The 21,921-nt window shown below is 44.1% G+C and overlaps 1 protein-coding gene and 1 long non-coding RNA gene across 2 annotated transcripts in view; one reads left to right on the top strand and one right to left on the bottom strand.

The window, feature by feature from the left end:
- METTL24 (methyltransferase like 24) overlaps positions 1-19,152 on the bottom strand; it is a 46,150-nt gene extending 26,998 nt beyond the window's left edge. Inside the window, exon 1 of the mRNA XM_061366815.1 lies at positions 18,659-19,152. Within this exon, the coding sequence (XP_061222799.1) occupies positions 18,659-18,943 (285 nt within the window). The 5' untranslated portion in view covers positions 18,944-19,152. The remainder of the gene's footprint in view (positions 1-18,658) is intronic.
- An 894-nt stretch (positions 19,153-20,046) lies between these two features.
- LOC133219507 (uncharacterized) lies at positions 20,047-21,582 on the top strand. The gene is made up of 2 exons (XR_009727463.1): positions 20,047-20,178; positions 21,113-21,582. It is a non-coding gene; the product is annotated as an uncharacterized LOC133219507 (long non-coding RNA).
- The last annotated feature ends 339 nt before the right edge of the window (positions 21,583-21,921 follow it).

The following is a 21,921-nucleotide window of genomic DNA, read 5'->3' on the forward strand; positions in this document are numbered from 1 at the left end:
CTGATGGGTTTGCCTTGAGCTGGTATGATGAACTGGTATTTTTGCAGCCTAAGTAAACACAGTCTGGAGTAAATGTGAACCAGGAGGGCTGTATGAGGTTTATTGTATCTTTAAGGTTTGCTCTTTGGGTTTGTTCAGGATTTCGTTTAGTTTGGGGTTTTTTTGTTTGGTTAGGTCTTTTTTGTGTGTGTGTTTTGTTTGTTTTGTTGGGGTTTTTTTATATTGTACAGAGATGCTGAAAGAGACTTTTTTTTTTCCCCCAGAAGCATATGAAAGTAGCATTTTCCATCCTGAAACTTGCTGCCTGCAGGAAACATGGGCTCCTATACTGTATACAGCACAAGACTGGAGCAAGCTAGCAAGAAAGCTCTGCAGCAGCATGTACCCCTGACCCACTGATTGCAGATAGCAGGCTGCAAACAGCTAGCAGCAGGAGGACATGTGCACGCTGGGAAGGGAAATGCATGTAATCTTTCGGAATGAGTCACAGTTCACACGGCTGAATAACCTTTGCAATGAGAGGAATGCTGCCATTTCAGCAGGCTTGAAAGCTGAAATGAAGACTGACAATCATTTTCTGGGGCAAAAACCCCCACCAAAACAGACACCTAAACATCTGTGCCCAGTTATTCTGAAATCTATTTGTGTGAGAAGTCGCTCATTAAGTAGGGGAATGGCAGGGTGGCCACTGTGGCACTATTCAGCAAGAATATTCTGCACAGAGTTGATGGGAAAGAAAAAGAAAAAATCCCTATAATTAAGCATGTGAATGAGGTTCTTTTTCAGCAGAGTGCAATATCCAAGAGCTACGGTGGCTTACTCTCAGGTTCTTAAATTTTAAACATGACAAACCAAACTGCCTTCCCACTAACTCCAAAATGTATCAACAAACACAGGAAAATGAAGATTAAAACCCCAGTGACATAATAACGCAGTTTCACTAAAAAAAACCAAACCAAAACAAAAACACAAAAAACTCAGCAACAACAAAAAATCCAAACCAAAGAAATCCCCACCCAAAACCAACCAAACAAAAAAAAAAAATCAACCAAAAAAACGCCACAAAAAACCTGGAAAGAGATCAGCCTTTTATATAGTTCTTTAAATTTAGGAGCACTATACAGATGCTGCTTTTCTGACAAAGATCAGAGCCAAGCTCCTGTTTGACAGCAATGATTTTGAATAGCTTCTCAAATTTCACACTTGGTCCCTGCCTCCTTCTTAAGCAGCAGCTTGTTTTCATTCACTAATGAATACATTAGAGAGGTCTGTTCCTAACACCTACTAAACACCCCGTTGGTTGTTTCAATACGATGCACAGACACTGAACTGGGGTGAAAATACAGTACATCTCTTGGACCAGGTACACCCTCCCAGCAGGTAACTCACTGGCGTAAATGATGCAGTAGGGATATCTTTAGGACTCACAGAATATCCTCCTGAAGGAGCCATTCCTTATGTACACCAGTAGCCTTTGTTTATAGCTTTTCAGGTAACTTTCAGCCTCTTCCATAGTGTTTCCATATAAGCCTTCTCAAATAACTCTACAGCTAAAATGTACCTGGCACCCCTGAACCAACTGCTTTGTGAAAATCAGTTTTTTTCCTGATAAACACACGTTCATTATTCTGAGAAGTTTTTCCTCTCTAGACTTAGCAATCTTATTTACTCAAAGCAAACAGAACTGCGGCATCATGATACTTGCATCACAGAAACCTCCAGAATAAATAGCTGATAGCATGTCCCTGTGGCTCATGCACAAAACAGGCTGAGGAGCAGCTGCTTTTATGGGTGGCTTCTACAGCAAGTACAGAAGAGGAGCAAAGGAGGTATTACAGCCCATATTATACTGCTTTGGATATGAATTTCAGACAGATCTCCCCAAGGTCACCCAGGAGGACCCAGAAAACTGGTGCAGACATTCTTCATCTCTGGCTATTGTTATCAGTGTGCTATCTCTCCAGGGTAAGGGCTCATCCCATGTGACAGCATGACTGTTTCCCAAACACCAGCATATCCTAATTCCACGATATTAAGAGATGACAGTACCTAGAAAGTTACAACATCACATACAAAACATCATACTGAACATCTTGAAGTATTACTCTATATACATTGTTTTGCTTATGGATACATTACCTGAAATCAGTATTGTGAGAAGAATCAGTCTTCAGCAAGACTCTATCACAGGCACTGGTTGGACACTGACTTCAAATACCCCAGAAGGGTAACAGATATCCAGAAACTGTTACCCAGAAGGATGTCTAAATTTTTACCACATGGGATAACCACAGAGCAAAGAAAATCTTAAGGCAATGTCATTGCTGTTCTAGAAAAACTAGGATGCATTTGAAGGTCTGTTTTTTCCCCCAGGTACTACACACTTCAGGAGAAGGACTGATGTTTCCTTCAGCCCAACCTGACAGTAATCACAGTGACTTTTCTCTGGAAACAACTTCTGTCTAGATTTGTCTCTCCCATCAGCCATCTATGAGAGTCATCTGATAATCCCTTAATGAACTAGGATGCATTCTTTACCCTAAAAATCTGAAATAATATTATAAAGTTTAGATCAGCATGTGTAAAAGGCTCACAATCCAGCAGGTGTAAAACTGTAGATCTGCAAAATTTCTGTCTTTTCTAGCATAAACTTGAACACATGAATAATGACATTCTTTCTAGATCAATCCTAGTTTCAGCACACTAATCCAAACAGCCAAACCCCTCTCTTCCCTTCTGCTTAACTCTGAAAGGGAATTTTTACCTATTTTTACTTGTAATTACTTATATTATTAAAACTTACAGAAGTTTTACGTAGTTCCATCTTTTTTTAAATCAGTAACTGTTTTTCCTCTCCTTTAAACCTCCCTCATTTTTAGCAGCTTATTAAAGAAACATATTAGCCATGTTTACAAATTGGGAATCCCATTGCCCTGCCAAGAAGTCTGTTGCTTCCAAATGAGAAACAAAACACTTGTCTATACATACGCAGATGTCTTAATCAAGGGAAAAATAGAAAATCCTCTGATAAAACTGTGCAACAATGATTTTTCACATTTGAGTCAGGACGAAATGTGAGTGGAAAGCACTCGTTGCAATAAGCTTCAATAACCATAAACATGTGCTAGCTATAGAAACAAATTACATAAACATCCTCACACCTCCAACTGTTCTGGCTTTACTCTGTGTATCACCACGCTCACCCCTTGTGGAAGGGTACAGCAGAACAGAGCTTGCTCGTGGGTGAAATCTCACAGGGCTTTTATATCAGTTTGAAATCCAGTGGGTGGGATTCAAATTGCAAGATTTCAGACATATACAGGGCAAATGTGTATTTACTGGAGTGAATCCCTGAAGAGAGTGGATTGCCCCTAGGTATGATCTGGGGCTTAGGACATCACTGTATTTAAGACTCCCTCTGGAGCACCTGTGGCATTAAGCATATTATTTTGCAGTGGTTTTGTTGTTTTGTTTCCCCCCACCCCAATTCAAAAGAAGCTTAAATAGTGAAAGCAGCATGTTGCAGCCCACCCAAGTACTGACTTTATGGGATGTGCCAGCACGCCTCACGAGGGACACGCAACAAGTGCAAACCCTGCCGAGATGAGTGGGAGAGCTCCTGCAGATGGAGGCGGCCAAACCTGGCACGCTGCTCCTCTCACTGACGACACGGAGCAGCTCCAGCAGTGCAGGATCCCTCGTGAGCACCCACATTTAGTTTCAGAGGCAGTTAGCTGGTCAGCTCCAGGGAGAGCTGGGAATGAAGAAACATTCCTGCAGTGAGGAGAACCAAGGAGCAAGCTCCCACAGGGGGCTAGGGAGCTAAGTTATTTGACAGGAGAGACAAGGCAGACAGGCTCTTTTAGGGAACGATTCACCTCACTATAGAGGAGACATCTAAAGTAAGTAAAATGTGTCGCACACTGGAAACATCCATGTCTTTCCATGACCTGCAAAGGAAGCCTGGAGGCCGGCCTCAGAAAACACCTACACTGTACACATTCAACACCACAGAAGAAGATGCCTAGATCACACTATTATGCATGCCATGCTGCAGAAAAACTTTTACTTTAGAGGACGGAGCCTACTCTTCAGCTGTGAGCCTTCAACACCACTTAACTGTACTTTATTGTTCACAAGACTGAGTAACTCTGAATATTTTACGTTTGGAGCAGTAATACATGGCACAAGTAAAACAAACTCCACCCTAAAGCAGGGGTGTCAATAGGAAAGAACAAGTATGCCTCAGCCTTGGCAAAGACCTCCTTGAGAAAGGCCAATTCACATAGTTCCCTTTAGCTAAACATAATCTGCATCACACAGAGGGCTCACAGATGTACACACAAAAACATCCTGCACTATGCTGTTAATTTAGAAGTACCAGAGAAACACACAGGATCAGTAAGCTGTAATTTAAAACACAGGCTTACGAAGTGACTGACTAATATTTAAAGCTCCAGGTGAATTGATTGCTGACACGGCTGGCTTTATAGGTATCCCATCCCTGTATGTCTGAACTGTTTCTTTTCCCTTTTTTAAATTAATGTTACTATTATTTTCTATTTTTCTTTGCAGCTTGGCTTTCTTAAACATACAAGGTTTTCACTTAAGAAACCATATTGTAGAAATTGCTACATACGGTCCTACTTCGCATGTGCATGGCTGTACTGAGAGAGGCATCAGGCATTGGAAGTACCACAGGGAAATGCAGCTGACACCCAGTCCTGTAGCCACCTAAACTGAGAATTTCCGCTCTTTAAAGATTACCTAGTCCAACCCTCTGCCATGGAGTACATCTTTCACTACATCAGGTTGCTCAAAGTAAATAGTATTGGCCCCAATATAGTACAGACCCTTGAAAGACACCACTCATTACTGGTTTCCACTTAGACATTCAGCCATCAACTATAACCTTTTGCATGTGTCCATCCAGCCAATTCCTTATCCATCTAACAGCCCACCCATCAAACCCTTGTCTCTCCAATTCAGAGGTAAGAATATCGTGGTGAGTCATATCAATGACCTTATAGAGATCCAGGTAGATGACACCCATAGCTCTTCCCTTGTCCTCTGATGCAGTCACTCCATCATACAAGGCCACTAGTTTAGTCCGGCACAACTTACCATTGGTGAAGCCATGCTGGTTGCCCCTGACGACCTCCCTGGTTTCAGTATGTTTTGAGTATCTTCCAGGAAGATCTGCTATATGGCCTTAACTGAAGACTTGGTGGTGGAACATTAGGCTGAGGAACAAAAGCCTTATACCAAGACGAGCAATGTAACGTATACAGTCAGGCTCTCCTGTGCAACAAGGCTACTTACCACGGTAAACCCTGCCTATGGAAACCAGTCCTGTGATAAGATCGTTTTCTGCATTAAGAAGTTGGTATCTTAAATTTAAATGACTTTCTAACACAACTTGTGTATGAATTCTAGTAACTACAGATGTTTCTATGTATAGACACGTATTGTTTATTTCACTGAAGAGGGAACTAGGAACTAGGGAACTCCCCTCCAGCTCCTTGCTCTCCATGCATCACCTTCTCCAAGCCTCTTCAGTGGAGGACACATTTGTCTGCCTGGGAGCAGGATGCAATTGCTCTGATGCCAACTTATGTGGCTCTGAGCATCACCCAGAGGGCTTTGATCCAGCGAAGGTCATCAGCATTTGTTTCCCAAGGCTCAGTTTGCATCATAAGTAAAACTCTTATGCTTAGCAGGACAAAGGGAAAAAGCAACCCACCTTGAATGCAAAGTTTTACATTGAAATGAAAATGCAATTCCCATTAGGAAAGATTTGCACCGCTGCATGCTAATTGAAACCAAGAGATTCTTTACCCTTGTAGAGCAAATCAGTATGAACATGCATACATAACAACCCCTCTAAGTCAGCAGCTGCTAAGCGTTTCACCTCCGCTCTCCCTTTGTTAATATTCATGTTCATTTTCTGCTCCTTTTGCTTCTGATTTCCCATCTGACAGGATGCATCGGAGCCACACACATAAAATTACAGCTCTTGTGCTTGCAGGGAACTGCTGGCCTAACCTGCAGGAAAGCCACACCAGCAACCTCGATGCAAAACACCAACTTTGATACCTTGGAAGGTTCAGCATTTCCCATGCAAAGCTGACACTCAAGCTCTGTCCAACTTTACTTTTAGTTTTGTGTCTTCTCCCCAAACAAGTGTCTCATAAGAAAAGCACACACAGAAAAAAAAAGGATGCTTGGCACTGACTTTTAAGTGACAGAATTTGTATCACTTTAAGAAGAAATGGCTTTGGAAAAATAAAGAGTGCCTTCCAAAACTAACATGACACAGCCAGATCTGTAGAAGAATTTAGGTGACTAATACTCCATTGAACTCAAATCAAAATCCCAACTTCCACAGGAAATGGGCACTGGGAACCAGCTTCCCAGGTCTAAATTACCCATGTGGACACCCCTCCCGCAAATTCACTGGTAGACCTGGGCCTCAGTGACTAATGTACATCACCCTGGGTGCAGGTTTGTGACTTACAGGAAGCACATGTTTCAGAACACTTGCCAAAATATTAATTTGTAGGCACTCATGAATTTGGAAAGCATTGCATCTAATTCATTATTTGCACAGCATAACTACCACCCCTCTTTACCACTGAGGAATAAATCCACAGCAACCAAAGGAACTGGAAGCTGCAGAAGTAGGAAAAGGCATCATTGCACCAGAGTACCCCTCCTTAGACGTCTGGAGGTCACCGAAGTTTTGACAGCTCTGCCATCGAAATCCCAGCAACATCAGGGAGAAATACACATTTATTAAAAGAGAGATTGATTTTACTCTGCTAAGAGACATATGGCTTTAAAAATAACCAAGTGGGATTTCTTTGTTATGTTCACAAAATAAAATAATTGGGCAGCAGCATTCCAGTGCTATCCAGAGGCTGACAGCATGATGATTTATATCCGATGGAGATAAAACCAGAAGCCAGAACAAACTGAAATTTATAGAAGCAAATTCTTAAAACTGCTAAAGCAGTGTGATACTCAATTAGCTGAATTCTTTCAAGTGCCTGCATGTCTTTGCCAATACTGAAGGATAACAGCCAAGAAAGAGACAGAGCAACTACTGGTCACTGCTTGTCAAATCCATCCTTCAGCTAAGCAGAGGCAAGACCACAGTTTCAAACTGCATTCATAACTACTTTAAATTAAGTGCTTTAGTTGAAAAGACACAGGAAATGTCACAATCCATACAATAGCTAAAATACAAAAAGCTATTTTCCTCTAGGTTTACTTCATTGCAATATTCAAACCACAGTGTACAACAAACAGAACTCATCAGTAAATACTCAGCTAGCCAGATAAGCCAAGTTTATTTTGTGCCAATTCCAGCACTCTGTGATTTACAGATAGATAGCTCTGGCGGCCAATTCACAGACTTCTGTAGGCTTGGCCTGAGGCTAAAAACTAGGGAAAAAGAAAGTGCTTTAAAGTAAAACTTCATGCCTTCACACAAATAAGAGCATTTCACACTTGTGCAGCTTTCTTTCCCATCCAGAGGGACTACAAATGTCTAAACAGAAATAGTTCACCACACCTTCCAGTCTAAGGAGAGATCTGAAGATCAGAAAACCCCTTCTCCTCCATCCAGGAGGACCTTCTATGTCCAGGGAGCAGGAGAGGGCAGTATATAATCTAGGCATCTATAACATCATAAAGTAAGTAAACTTTAATCCTTATCAATGGGTAAACTGAAAGGCTGTGTGACTTCTATTTAGATTTAAATTTCACAGAGATTTAGATTTCACAGGGTAAAACCTAAGGTAAGATACAAAATATTCACAATAGATACCTAGGAGTTTCCGTCCCTCCAACCCACCATCAGTTCACATACTGAGTTTTACTGGATAGCCAGGGAAGACTTAAAAAGCCAAACTTTACTTCTTTCTCCTTAAACTCCTTATTTCATACAAGCGTTAGTTAATAAAACAAGGTAGTGGAGCCGCACAGAATGAAATGTATATGAGCTTTAAATGTCTACAAACATACTCCCTTTCTTGGTTTTGATATGATTATGAATTACTGCCCTTAGTCTAGAGCTATGCAAAAGTCTTCCAAGCAAAACAAAACAGTGTGTTGGGCAATTAGTTCCCCATGTCTAGAAGGGAAACGACAGCTGGCTTACAAGTTGTTAGGATTTTAAGTCCAAGATTTAAAGAGAAGAAAATCAAGTTCATTTCAAAGCACACAATTTTAAAACACTTTTTGTTCATGACAAGTATAGATCCAAGTATAATAATCCTGTGGAGGATGGGCTTGGCCAAATATGCACCATCCTCTGTAGTTAATGATATTTTCCAATGTTTTATTACTAATTCTGAGCATTACAAAGAATAGAACACCAAACAGCTACGTGATTTGACCCTGAACTCCTGATACACCCAGAAGTCCCACAGATTTCCTAATGAATAATAATTGCAAGATCAAACCATTAATCAAGACATCTAACTAAGAAGAAACACTAAGAAGATCAGCAGCAGCCAACTGACACATAATTGCTTCTTGTTTAATCTTCTCAAAAGAGCGAGGGAAAAGGAACAAGATGGCGTTGCTTTGCCCTAGTCAGGATGAAACGAAGTTCACTTTGAAAGCTTCAGTGCTGCAGAACAGCCATCAGCAAAGTCCAAAAAGAGGCACGACATCAGTATTAACAATTTCATTGTTCCTTTGGGGCTTTTTCAGGCAGTTTCTACTCTGCAGTGTTCATCTCTGGGATAAAACTCGATCCTCAACTAATGCTGTCAACTCTGCAGGGAGCAGGAAGGATTTCAAACTGATTTTTACTATTTTCAGGCTTCTAAGTGGCAAGTATTATTTAACATTACACACCGTATCAATAGACATTACCATCTCTTCCCCCTAGCATTTCAAACACTGTCTCTTTGTAAAATATGAAAGACAATGCTAAATAAAGGGCACTGACTTTGAAGCTCCCAGCTAATCATCTGAGCCAGCCAGCTGCTAGGAGAGGAATGAGGAAGAGGGCTGGGGATGGAGGAGGCAAAGAGGGGGAGGTTAAAACAGCAAGAGCAGTTCTACAGTGTTAACATTCACTGGTGCTAACACCATTTTCAACTGCACGCATTCCCCTACAAGGTCCAGCTCCTGGAACATCACCAGTATTTGCTTCTTTGCTTACTTTCCTTCTAGGTTAGTCCTCCCCAGCAGACCACCCTGTCACACGCACACAAAAAATAAAACATAGTGACTTGTCAGTTCATCAAAACCAACAGCGACAACACAGAGCACTCACTATTTTAGCAATACCCCCAAGACAGATGAGGTGCCTAACTGGCGCTTTGAAGAGCTTTCCTTGCTAGGCTCTCAAGGCCCACAAAGTTTGTCTTCCACAGCCCAAGAAGGGCAGAAGGTTCAATTCCTTCAATCTGCAGGAGCCACAGAGTCAGTCCTGGATACAACCCAGAATGTTGTCACTTCCAGATAAACCTACAGCAATGCACCAGAAGCTGCACCTGAAATCTATCAGAAGGTGGAATCCAAAGTAAACGTCAGCAGGTCACTTGTTAAATGAGCTGTTGGTCAGCAATTTCTGAAACAAGCATGTAAACCCAGAGGTTTCCATATAAAATCTGAAGTAGGTGGCTTGACCCGAGAATCCTAAGACACTTCAGAAGTCAGTGGCTCACACAGAAGTCCTCCTGGTCCTACATTCCCAGAGTCAGGAGAATCCCCATTGCTGCTGGGGAGAGGTGGCAGCAGGAAGGACGTTCCTCATAAGAGTTCCCCAGACCTGCAGAGCCAAAACAGCTCCATGGTACTGATTTTCAAAGAATGCTGCAAAGCCACTTTGTTCCTGTCTGCAAAGCATACAGAGAAGACTTCGGTGAGGAGCAAGATTTCTGTGTACATGGTAACAGCTGCTGGATCTATTACATTTATCATTCCACAAAGACATAAGGGAAGATTTATTCATTGTATTTACACAAGTGTCAGGGAGGACACAAATTATAGGGTGGGTTTTTAAAATGCTGCAAAAAAACCCAGAAATTAAAAAGAAAGGATAATAACCACCAAGGGGCTCTCCTCAGAGACAGGCCCAGGACTTGTGCTCAGGTGCCAGCAGTCACCTGAGGACACCTCCTCCACCCATTCCCTGACAGTGCAGCCCAGTAGCACCTCACAGCCAGAACCTTTCTTGATGGCACCCGAGCCCGATGGCACATCTAAAAGTAAGACTATTGAAGACAGAAGATCAGGCAGGGGAAAACACATGTCACTGAAGGTCCAAACTCTTCCACTTCATACTGTATAACCAGCTGGGAATGTTTCCACCATTCTCCTCCTTAAATTGACCCAGTTGTCCCTAAGAGTTCAAAAATCGTGGCTTTCATCTGTCTGCTACTTGAGGGATAGTCCACTTGCACACTTGGTTTCTATTACTCTTAAGAGACAGGCTAAAGCAAAATAGGACAGTGTGTCATCCTGTCACTGTTGCATACAGAAACACTAACATAAACAACAGAGTGAATAATGCATGTTATAGATTCCTAGATATACAAGCTATACCACAATTAAAAATAAAATCACATCAAACGCCCTTCTTTTCTCCCTTTTACACGTCCCACTGAAGTGAATGCCATTTGGTTTTAGACTTACACAGCACGGAAGGGCTCTGGACAACAGCTGATCATACACAAACATATCTTGGTGAGTATCTGCTAGCTACAGAAACACTTGAGTTGATTAAATGACTCACACCCACCACTCACAGCTCTGAAGCACCTGAACAGCCGTCCAAGACAAACACAGCTCCAGGTTAATATTAGAACTAGAGATAAGAGGGGGCTCTGTGGATGCCATCAACGATTAGTGATGGTTCACACAGACTTCCTCACCTATGTGTTAAGTCTTTTATCTAAGCTGTGCTGAGTGAAAGCCATCACTGCCAGGCTGCAGGAGGACAGCATGGTCTACCACAATGAAACCGAACTGCTTGTGTGAAGACTGAAGGTCCCTCACTAATGCTATCTAAACTTGTTTTGTAAGAGAAGTGATGCACTTGTCATGCTGTCTGTACAAGTCTGCAAGGCAGCTGTTAGAGAGTTTTGTTCTTCACCACTGCATCCCTTGTAAGGGATGTAGTAGGGATACATCCCTACTACATCCACTGGAGTTTTGCTCTGGGTTCACACCAAAGGTCCACCAGTTGCACATCAGTCTGAACTGTGCCCACAGTTCACTAAAAGTGGCATGAGAGAGATGTTTGGCGTGGTAGTACCTACTCTGCAGTCTTGAAGGAGACACACAGCTCTGTTGACTGCCTGTCTGGATGCGTAAATGTTGATGGGAACTTACTGAGCAAACTTGGACGAAAACCTTACTAATGAGGAAGTTATGTATTTGTCTCATAAGAAGGCAGCTAAAGGTCAGAGATATAAAGGAAAAACCCTAAATCTTCCTGGGGGAATTTTACTCATCCCAGATCTCTCTTTCTGGCCTCTCTTCTCCCCAGAGAAGGACATTTTAGAAAACAATGAAGCAAGTTTGGCCACCTCGAGAACTGCTTGAGCAAGCAAAGCTGCAGGTTCAAAACTGTCCTCACTTCTATTATTTCTAGTATAAAATATGAAACGTAATAAAATATTATTTTTGGTACTAACTGTGCTCATTGTCTTCAATGCTGTCAAAATTCCCAGCTTTCAGGGACTCTTGCTCTTTTCCCATGACAAGACTGTGACTTACTGTACAACTGACCTTCATACCATGGCTCGCCTCTTCCCACCTCCTGCTCAACGGTTTCTTTTGTGCAGAAGACATCCTTCCCCCTCTGAGCACATACGTGCACAGCATGTGAAGGCAGTCCTGCTTGTTCACTGCTAGCAAGATACCAGCAGTACACCAGATCACACAACGCAGTACCCCATACACGGGCAACTGTGGAGGGGTTGAAGAAAGTGGTTAGAGCAGAGTATGTAGTTACTGAACTGCTGCCTTTTAGTGTGACACAAGAGGCCATGGCCACTGCTGTTCAGCCGCTCTCTGAGCATCACTGTACAGGCAGAAGGGCAGCGTGGGTCACTTCACAGCAGCTCCGTTCAACGGTTCAAGCTGAAGACAGCAAACAGGACTGGATCAGTATGGGGTTTTTTCCTGTTTTTTTCAGTATGTATTTTTTTCTGCACCTGCTACCACAGTTGTAAAGGATTCCTGTTCTGAACAAGGCCCATGGATCAGTTAGCATGGCTCAAGAAAAAGATGTAAAACCTATCATGGAGCAAAGCTTCTGCAGAAGAAATCATCACCTTGGTCCCTGTTTTATGTCCTTAAATAGGAAAGCTTATATACCCTGAAAAACATTTTTTCTGTCCCACAGCTATCTAGAAAAAACTGTTTCCCTGCCTTTGCATGCTGAAAGAAATCCTTGAGTAGGTATTTGAAAGAAATATGTATTACTACATATAATTAAGTCTCATAAAGCTGTAATGATTTTCTGAAGAATAATATTCCCCAGCTGCCTCTCAAAAATTCACAAGGGAAGAACCTACTTTTACTACCTAAGTAAAAAGTGTGTAAGAATCAAGGTTATTCTGAGCAATGATTTACCTCACAAGTTCGCAAGTGACATCATTGTCAGAAAAAACATTACAACCTCCTCTTTACAGTCTGCCATAAACACATTTCATCTGCAGTTAAAATACAGTGAAAGTCAAGTATTGCTCTTGCTTGGCTACTTGGAAAGGGATTCCCATGCTTGGGTACCTTCTGGTGTATCAGCTGTCCCCACTTACAGGCAGAGCTAGCCCCCCAGATTTGCTTGTATGCTACTGAAAACTGCTATCAATAAAAGTTCATTCTTTTCTTCCAAACACAGTATCTCAGTCTGTGCTATTAGCCTGAATATTTGAACAAAAACCAACCAACACTGTCACAGCTGTTCCCAGGGTACTAATGGTCTGAAGCCGTAAGTTCCTACCTTGTGCTAATCTTACAAGCTAAGCAACTTTGGGTCGGTTTATATTTGGCAAGAGACCTCAAAGAGCTAGAGGGAAAAAAGCTGTTCAAGTAGCTTTCCTTCCTCTGGGGTCCACTAAATCATCACAGGACAATTATGGTGGGGTCTGCTCTCTCTGGTGATGTATTAAGCCAGGGCAATGGTCACAGTCTGTAAAGACCCCATTCCTCTTTTTATTACATTGATGTTTGATCATTGTTCAGTCCAAAATCCAGTTTGGCTAATCACATTGTACCTGGCAGACTGCTTCTCTAATTGCAGAGCGGATAAATGTAGACAGAGGGACCTCAGGAGAGTGACTGACTCCACCTCTCTGCCCTGAAGCCCAACTAACAACACCTAAACCTTCCCTGTGTAGCTACCCCAAATTCACATTTTTCTAGGGAGTCTTTCCACTTCTTACCCAATTGCAAAGTTAAAAGTTTTTACTAATATTTTGCCTGAAAATTTAGCCAATTACTTCTTGTCCTATTTGCAGTGGGCATTATGCTCCTCAAAAAAAAACCCAACAAAACAATATTTTTTCTTTCTAAGTTTGAAGAGTCTTGGCACGTTCCTCTCAAAACCTACTTTTCCCTATTCAAAACAAGTACCAGTTCTAGCAGGGTTTCCCTGCAGGCCTCTTAACGCCTTCCTTCCATTGAGACTCTCTCCAGTTTGCCAACATGTTATTAAAGAAGGTATCCAGAAGCAGGCACACTCAAAAGAATAAGCGATGTTCAGCTCTTCAGCATTGCATTCATCTGCAACAGAATCACAACTGCAACTTGTGCACATCACAGCTAGGACATTATTCACTCCTTACCACAGCATTTGGAGAACAGTGCTGCATGCTGTAAATCTTGTGTCTGGTACACCAGTGTGGTGATGGGAATAAGCTCTGGATTTAAATTCACAAGGAGAACCAAAAGGCTACCTTGACCCATGCTGCTGCCCCAGCAGCTCCCTTGTTTTGGCTCAGCCTGGGCAAACCTGCTCCTTTAAACACAGCCTGATATGACTCGCTGCACAGCTTCCCCAGCCCTTTGGGTTAAACACTGCTGTAATGTTAAAACATTGCTCCAGGCATACATAATGAATAAACTGTTATAAAAGTCCCAGTCCAAAACAGACCAGACATATTACACCATGGGATACAGAAAGACAGGCGGATACATCTGACTTCAGAATAAGCAACTTTTCTCCAAGAATTTTGGCTCCTGCTCATCAAAAGGCAGAGTAATTTCCTATTCAACCTTATTTTTGAAGACATGAAGTCAGCTTGAAAACACTACACATACAAATAGGCAGTTAAAACATCTGATGCTGTTTTTTAACCAGATTTGTAGAAAAATGAAAAAGGACTCTTTGTATAAGCCCTATGTATCTCTGATATAAACATAAGTAGCAATGTCATTTTTAAATTGAAAATCAAACGTAAAATTTAAGTAAAATCTTACCAATAATGTAATGCTAAATTGCATGAGGTTAATTTGAATCTGCCCTACTATTAACTGCCAAACAGCTATTCCAACTTTGAAGGTCTGCCTCCAAAATAATCTGCAGATTTCAATTACACTGAAGATGAGGCTGTTACCAGTCACTGCTGCAGAGAAGCAGTAACCACTCGGAAAGTGTTCCTATTCAAAGGAAAACAAAACCCATAATCCAACAAGCAACAGCAAAAGACAGTTAGTCTGTATTTATACAGAACCAAAATACAAATGAATACGAGTGTAACACCTATAAAAATACAACTTCACAAGATTTTTCTGGTTTAGGCAGTAACATCCATGTTTCAAAGTATGTTATAAGCCCAGACAAATACAAATGGCCCAGCAGCAAAATCTCACTCTTAGTTTTCAATCTCTGGAGACAAACGTTTCATCCCTAGATAAGGGATGAAAGATCACCCAAAATAACACCAGGGTAATTTTGGCACTCCCCACCTTTGGACAGCTACAACATCAAAGTGATTTCCAACCAGTACTACCATTTTCAAACTAAATTTTGCAATTTGCTTGTTTTACAGCAGGCTTTCTGAAGACACACCAGCAGCTGCAGCCCATCAGCCCCATGGATTTCTCCGAGCCTGGCTTACAGGAGTCCCCTACTCTGCAGTCCCACTACACCCATGCAGAAATCAAGACCCTGAGCCTCGTTTTTTAGGAGAGACACAGTCACAGTGCTTGCTGCATCATTAAGCAGAACTGCTTGAGCTTGAAACACCTGCCCAGACTAACACTGGCCTTTTTTCTTTCCTGCATAACTATATAAAACTCCATCCCCCACCCCGGAAATAAATCTGTCCAGAAGGCAAAGGAGTCCAGCTTCTCTTAACCAGACTCTTGGAGACAGCTCCTCCCCATTTCAGTGCACAAGAGCCAACGTAACCTTTTGCAATCACTGCCATAAGAATTTGCTGTTATTTCAAATTCCAAATGCAACAATTTATTTCCCCCTTTTTTTCTTTTACCATCACACCCTGCATTGACCTTTTAAAACTCACTTCATGCGTCTGCAGCCCTATGTGGGCAGCCTCACTAATACCTATTGCAAAAGCAGGCAACGTGGCAAAATTCGTGCTTCCATGTAGATGGAGTTTTTATCTGCTGCATGTGTTAGCAGACCAGTGCTTAACACAACCAGAACCTAGAATCACAGTTTATAAACATAGTGTTGGCCATTTTATTAGCAACAACACAGTTTTAAGCACTCCCACCAAAACACAAATAGGATTACAAACTTCCACCTGCTTTACATCTGCAGCACATGTAACTCTTCACATTCTTCAGATGACCACCACAAGCTCTCAGTGCCAAATTTTGTTTACTGTTTGTCAGCAAGAGCAGCAGCACTGGCTCTTTGGTAGGTTCCCTTGGGAGCAAAACAGCTGGGAGCAACACAGCTCCCAAAAGCATCAAAAAAGGCATCTCCAGCAGCTCCCAGAGCTGTCACATTGCTAAATTACTTTATTCCCTGCTGCTTTCAGTTCACATTTTTATGTGTGCCTCTTAAGGCACAAGCAGACACTTGTAACCTCAGTGATCAAACCCTCCCATCTGCTTGCACAGCCACTCGCTTGGCTGATGGAGATTTACCAGTAGTCAGGAGCAACGAACACCTCCACAGGCAGCTCCCTGCAGATGCAGGGGCCATTTGTGGACCAGTCTCCATCTTTTCCATCCTGTCTGGGCCTCCCTCCCACACCCCTCGGTGCTGATGGCTGTTGTTTGGCCAAGCTGCTTTTCCATTACTGCTGTCCTGCTGGCTCACATACCACACCACACTCCAAAATCACCACCATAAAGCCTCTGCACACTTCAGAAAAGGACTGACAATGCTTTATAGACAGAAGACTCTAAAAACATATAAAACCCACAGCAAAAAGCAATCCCAACCTGGTACAGCACATACGATCTGAGTAAGGAGCTAGTCTCTCTTCCCAAGGGAGCATTTACACACACCAGCACTATTTTTATATTTATAAATGAATCACTCATCACTTTAAGCTATCATGCATGATCACCACTTCCACAAGAAAAGAATGGCAGTATTTAAACCACTTCTACTTTATTTTCCCATTACTTTTCCCCCCTTACATTTTTAACAACTCTATTTAAAAAACAGGAACTCCATGAACACCACTCCCATTATCCCCAAAGCCTTATCTTCACTTTAAATAGGTTTTTTCTCAGCCTTAAGCAGCATGTTCAAGTCAAATAGCTAAATGTGGGAGACACCTGATGATCTCAAGCTTAACCTAGCAACCCCACCCTGTGCTATATGTACTAATATTTTTCACTTGACTTAATTAGTGGGATTCAAATGAGACCTCAGCAACAACATGCCCAACACCACAAACCACAGCAGTGATGGTTCACATGCTTCACCTCAAGATGATCTCTTGAGGTCCCTTCCAACCCTTGGGATTCTGTGTGGGATTCTGTGATTCACCTGGCAATGCACCAATGCACTGTGGGCTTTCCAGAGCCTTGAACTCCAACACCACAAGGTGCTCCCAGTTCTCCAGTATGATGAGCAGCATCTCCTGAAGCTAATTCTCCACTAGGATTTCCTCAAAGATAATGAAATAAATTAGGATATGCTTTACTTCCTGTTTGTTGAAGCCATACTTAGCATGTGTTTTCAAGAAACTGTCTGAATCCACATGATCACAGTCTTTTTCCCCCATTAACGCTGAAATCCTTCAATAATCACTAACACTTAGAAGTTGGGCTTTAGGAAAATACCAGCTAACATGACATTGGCAACAAAAAACAACCCTGCAAGATCTAGATGCCTCAAGATGGTATCAACACCACAGCACACTGGGATGCCACAAAGTCATTATGCTAAAGAAATATGGGAGGATGCTGTCCTCATTGCTGCAGTGGTGCAGGAAGTGAGGGAAGTAAGGTCATGTTGGATAGTGTTTGAGGAACCTGGTCTAGCAGAAGGTGTTCCTGCACCTTGTGGGGGGTTGGAGCTGGATGAGACTTAAGGTCCCTTCCTTAAACCCAAATCTTTCTGCAAGTCTATGATTATTTAATTTCTCCTTGTAAAACTTTCAGGAAACCAGGGACAGAAAACAGCACCTTCATTTTTCCATCACAGCTCCCCACAGAAGATCAGGTAAATGTACAACTCAAACTATTCACAATTTCGTTGTTCATCTCCTCTTTACAGAGAAACACTAAACTGCTGGGGGCACACAGGCAGGAAAAAAAACACCACAAGACTGGCAAACCCAGATTAAGCTTCAGTTTAAGGACAGGAGAAGGTTTAGCCATTGCACAGAAAACTGGGTTTATTCTTGTCAAGGCAAACACCAGAAATTGTTACTGACTTTGACCAGGAATGTGGTCCTATCTCTAGAAAATCCCGTTTGTTTCTCTTCACTGTCATTGGAGCTTCCTTAAATATCTGCACATCTCCACACAGACATTAACTACTGCAACCTGACAGTGGGAACTCAAAATAGGTGACAAGTTACTCTTTCTTTCCTGGCCTTTGGAAGCTGGCTTTTCTCCCCCTGAAAGACTGCAAAGAAACCTCCGCAAAATAACTCTTGCTGAACTCTAAATGTCAGTGATGGTCCTCATATCTCCAAAAAGCTTTACAGTCATTACCATGTCTGAACCTAGTCACAGGTCCATCTACCAACGCATTAATTCTCATGCAGAGCATGCCTTAGAAACTTTTCTTGATAGCTTTCAGTGAATGAAATGAAATCTGGATCCAGGAATGCCAGGGGCTCATTCCAAGCTTGCTCATGTTGGGGTGCCCCACCTGCTGACCTACTTTGGTGACTTCAGGTCTAAGTTGCCTTTCCAGACCGAGGTCTGACCTTGTTCAGCCCCCAGTGCACACCACACTCCACCTTTCCTGCAGCTGAGCAGTACAGCTCAAAACAGATCTCCTTACCACCCACAAGATGCCTTCCTAAGGAGCAACTATCACACTGCCTCATCATAACCAACGCGCCCCAACCCCCTCTTCTCGGGTACCAGCGACACCTCAAGAGACCATATCTGCGAAGCCGAGCTCCTACACTCGGGCTCCTACACTCCTGCGGCCACCAGCGCAGCCGCGGTCACTCTCAGCACCTGGCGTCACACTGCGGGTGCTTCCCCGTGCCCCCCACTCCCTCCCGTCCCGCCCTACCTTCCTGCGGCGGCCACCCGGGGGCTGCAGCGGGCAGCAGCCGGGCCCGGCGCTCCCCCGCCGCCCGCTCCGCACATAGGTGACCCGTCGCCTGCCCGCCGCCGCCGGGTACTTCTCCGTGCCGCGGGCCGGCGGAGGCGCCCGCCCCGCTGCTGCTGCCGGCCGGGGCTTCTCCTCCGTGCACCAGGATCGCCTCATGCCCAGCTGGAGGCAGAGGAACAGCGCGGCAGAGAGCAGGCAGACGCGAAAGGCCGAGCCTCGCCACAGCGGCCGTTCCTTGGGCATGGCGATGGGGGCTCGCCCTGCCCAGGCCCCGCCGCAGGGCTCATGCCGCCGGCGGGCCGGACCCCGCGGCCGCAGCCGAAAGTTGGGAGACCCCGCCCCGAGTGGGGCCGGCCGGGGAGGGGCCGCGATGCCCCTGCTCCGGTGGCTGCCATGGTCCCGGCGCCGGTCCCTGTTGCGATGGGGTGTGGGTCGGTGCCCGGTCCCTGCCGTGTAGCGTGTCACACCTCCGTATCAGTAGTGCACGCACCCCGAGCCATGCTGCCTTCAAAGGCCCGGCTTGACAGACGACATCTCTTACGAAAAGTTTTCTCTCTGTTGTATCGACCCACCTTTGTAGTATGGAAGTGTATTAACTTGTTAGTATGTGTTCCCATTGTAGATCGCAGTGCCATGAAGTAGTGGAATTTTACTGGAGATTTGTGTATTGTCCATGCTCAAGTAAAGCAAACGAAAGGGCAGCCTGGCCCTGGAAGTAAGGACTTTGTTTCTCGGGAGATTAGAGATGTCCATGCATGCTAATGGATAAGCCTGGACAGACAAGATAACACCAACATCCTAACCCCTCTGTCATGTCTTTAAAGGCCTCGCAGCATTGCCAGACATTGCAGATAAGTAAAGCTAGCAAAGCTGACTCCAGGGAGGTCTGGATCAATAGACAAACAGCAAGAATACCACAAAAATAGAAGTTGCTTTGGAAAGTTTTATTACCCTTAGTAATCAGTGCTGCAGCTGCTAGTGATTAGTTAAATCATGTTGGGCTTGATTGTTTGAAGGGTGTGAGACCCTGTGTGAAACCACAGCTGGGGAGGAACACCTCATGTGCATGAATGATTTCTAGGTCTGTACTTTGCATCCGAACCTTTCTCCTGGGTCAGCTCAGGCCAGGTGGAAATGTTCATGGTATGTCCTTGGTTTCAACTGTGAAGGAAAGGCTGGAGGTGAGCTGAGCAGGGTTGAGGGGCAGTGCAGTGGGTGGGTGTCCAGCTTTACCTCTGCAGGAACACATGCAGCCCTCAAAATGGGGACATGCTGCACAGGCTGGCTTTGGTCTGAAGCCACAACGCTAAAGCATTGCTGAGCAATGAGCAGGTGGTGGTTGGTGAGATTTTCTGGAGCAGGAACTGCGGGTGGGGAAGTGTGTCAGGGGCAGGAGGCAAGCTCTGTGCACAAGGAGAAGGGCAATGGCTGGCAGTTTGCAGCACATGCCGCTCAGTGAGTAACAAATACGTTCTCAGGTGGGACGTGCAGGACATCGCCGTGCAATTACTTCCCGTTTCTTTGCAAGTCGGGGATAAAGGTTGCGACTCTTGCCTTCGGCATGCAGTAACGTGCTTCCAGTGCCCCTGCCTTCTCTCCTGGCAAGGGAGGCGCTTTCTGCGTTGAGCTCCTCCTTCCCTTCTGCAGCCTTGTCCCCAGCAGCTGCCCTCTGCTCCGCTCTGACCTCTCCTGCCTGCTCACAGCCTCAGCCAGAGCCGGAGCTGGCTGCTGCTAGGGCAGCAGGTCAGAGAGGAGCACGGGGAAAAAGGGAGCCCACCAGCAGGTAGCAAACAGACCTGCTGGCAGCAGGACAGAGGATTAGCATGCGGGAAGATAGGAAAGGGAGCAAGCAGCCTCTCTGCAGACGTGGGATTTCAAACGTGGCTCCAAGCACAGATGTACTGGCAGGGCACGTGTTTGCTCCCTGCCATTTAGACACTGATGACCTTTGGGGTTTTTTTTAGGTGTTCTTCTAAGTTAGGTTAAAGCGATTCCATGGTTGTTTTAAATCGCCCTAAATGCAGCAGGCTCCTCTTGGAAGGGGGTAGGTGGCAGTGCTGGCTGCCATTCCTGTAGCAGGAGGGCCCCTTTGTTGTAAGCTAAGCCAAACTAGGGCAGTGACCTACATGAAAACTATCTCAAGAACTCTGGAGCAGTTTCCTAATAGACTTGGACACCTTTATCAGACACCTTCCTGTCTGTTGGTCAGCCTACAGCCAACATGGAACAGCCTCTGGGTGGTTTATGCCTTTAGGGAAATGCAGTGCAGATCAGACCACTTCTCCCCCTGTCCCTGCTCAGAGGTCCCCATCCCTGGTCAGGCTCAGTTGTTTGCCACAGGGAACCAGGTTGGCTCTGGTGCTGACCTGTCTGACAACCACATGCTTTTTTCCTGTTTCCACCCCCCCTTAGGTGGCTCACAAGCAGACCAGACAAGCCCTGGTGCTAGTGTAAGGGAAGGACACATTTATGAGGACAGAGGGAGAGCGTGACTGCAACAGCTACACCTGACATCAGCTTAAGAGATGGGCACCCAGCTCCATCCGTGAGCATCACCTGGAGTTCATCAGCAGAACGTCACTCAGGCTGGCACAGGGAGGGCTGCCTGTGAATCCCTTTGCTTCTCCATGTGAAATGGAATCACTCATCCGGAGGACAAAAGTAATGCTGCTGCTCTGGGAAGAGAGATTTAGACATAGGCTAAGTGCACTAAATGAAGGGATAAATGTGACAAGGCTTGCAATACTGCCAGCCAAAATCATTATATCACCAAATTCTTACCACCAAAGTTGTTTTAAACTATCAGCATCTGGTCAGTAAATAATGGCATGTGAAGGTCTTATTAAAATAAAAGTTTGTGTTTGTGTGGTTATGGAGAAAATCTTAAAGGCAGAAGCTTAAAGGCCAAGATTCAAAAAGTATCAAGTGCCCAAATACATTTTTAAACTCTCTCTTGAAGTTTAATCCTTGGGAAATGAAAGTTTTCCTAAGAGCTTGAACAATGCATATTCAAGTACAAGAGGTCCAACTGAGCAGAATAAAAGCCACAAGGTCTCCCTTGGTTTTAGCATCACAGGTCCATTCGTTATCCTGCTCTCATTGTATAGCTTCAACAGAAAGCTCAAATACTTGAATCCAGCCACTCTCCTTGTCATCACTGAGCTGTAACTGTAAATGCTGACCTTGTATAAGACATTCCCTTTCTTAGAAAGCTGATCAGC

The sequence above is a fragment of the Neopsephotus bourkii genome, unplaced genomic scaffold (genome assembly GCF_033783945.1).
Source record: "Neopsephotus bourkii isolate Nb327-2 ecotype Australia unplaced genomic scaffold, CSIRO-AGI_Nbou_v1 NB_1358, whole genome shotgun sequence".
Classification (NCBI taxonomy): domain Eukaryota; kingdom Metazoa; phylum Chordata; class Aves; order Psittaciformes; family Psittacidae; genus Neopsephotus; species Neopsephotus bourkii.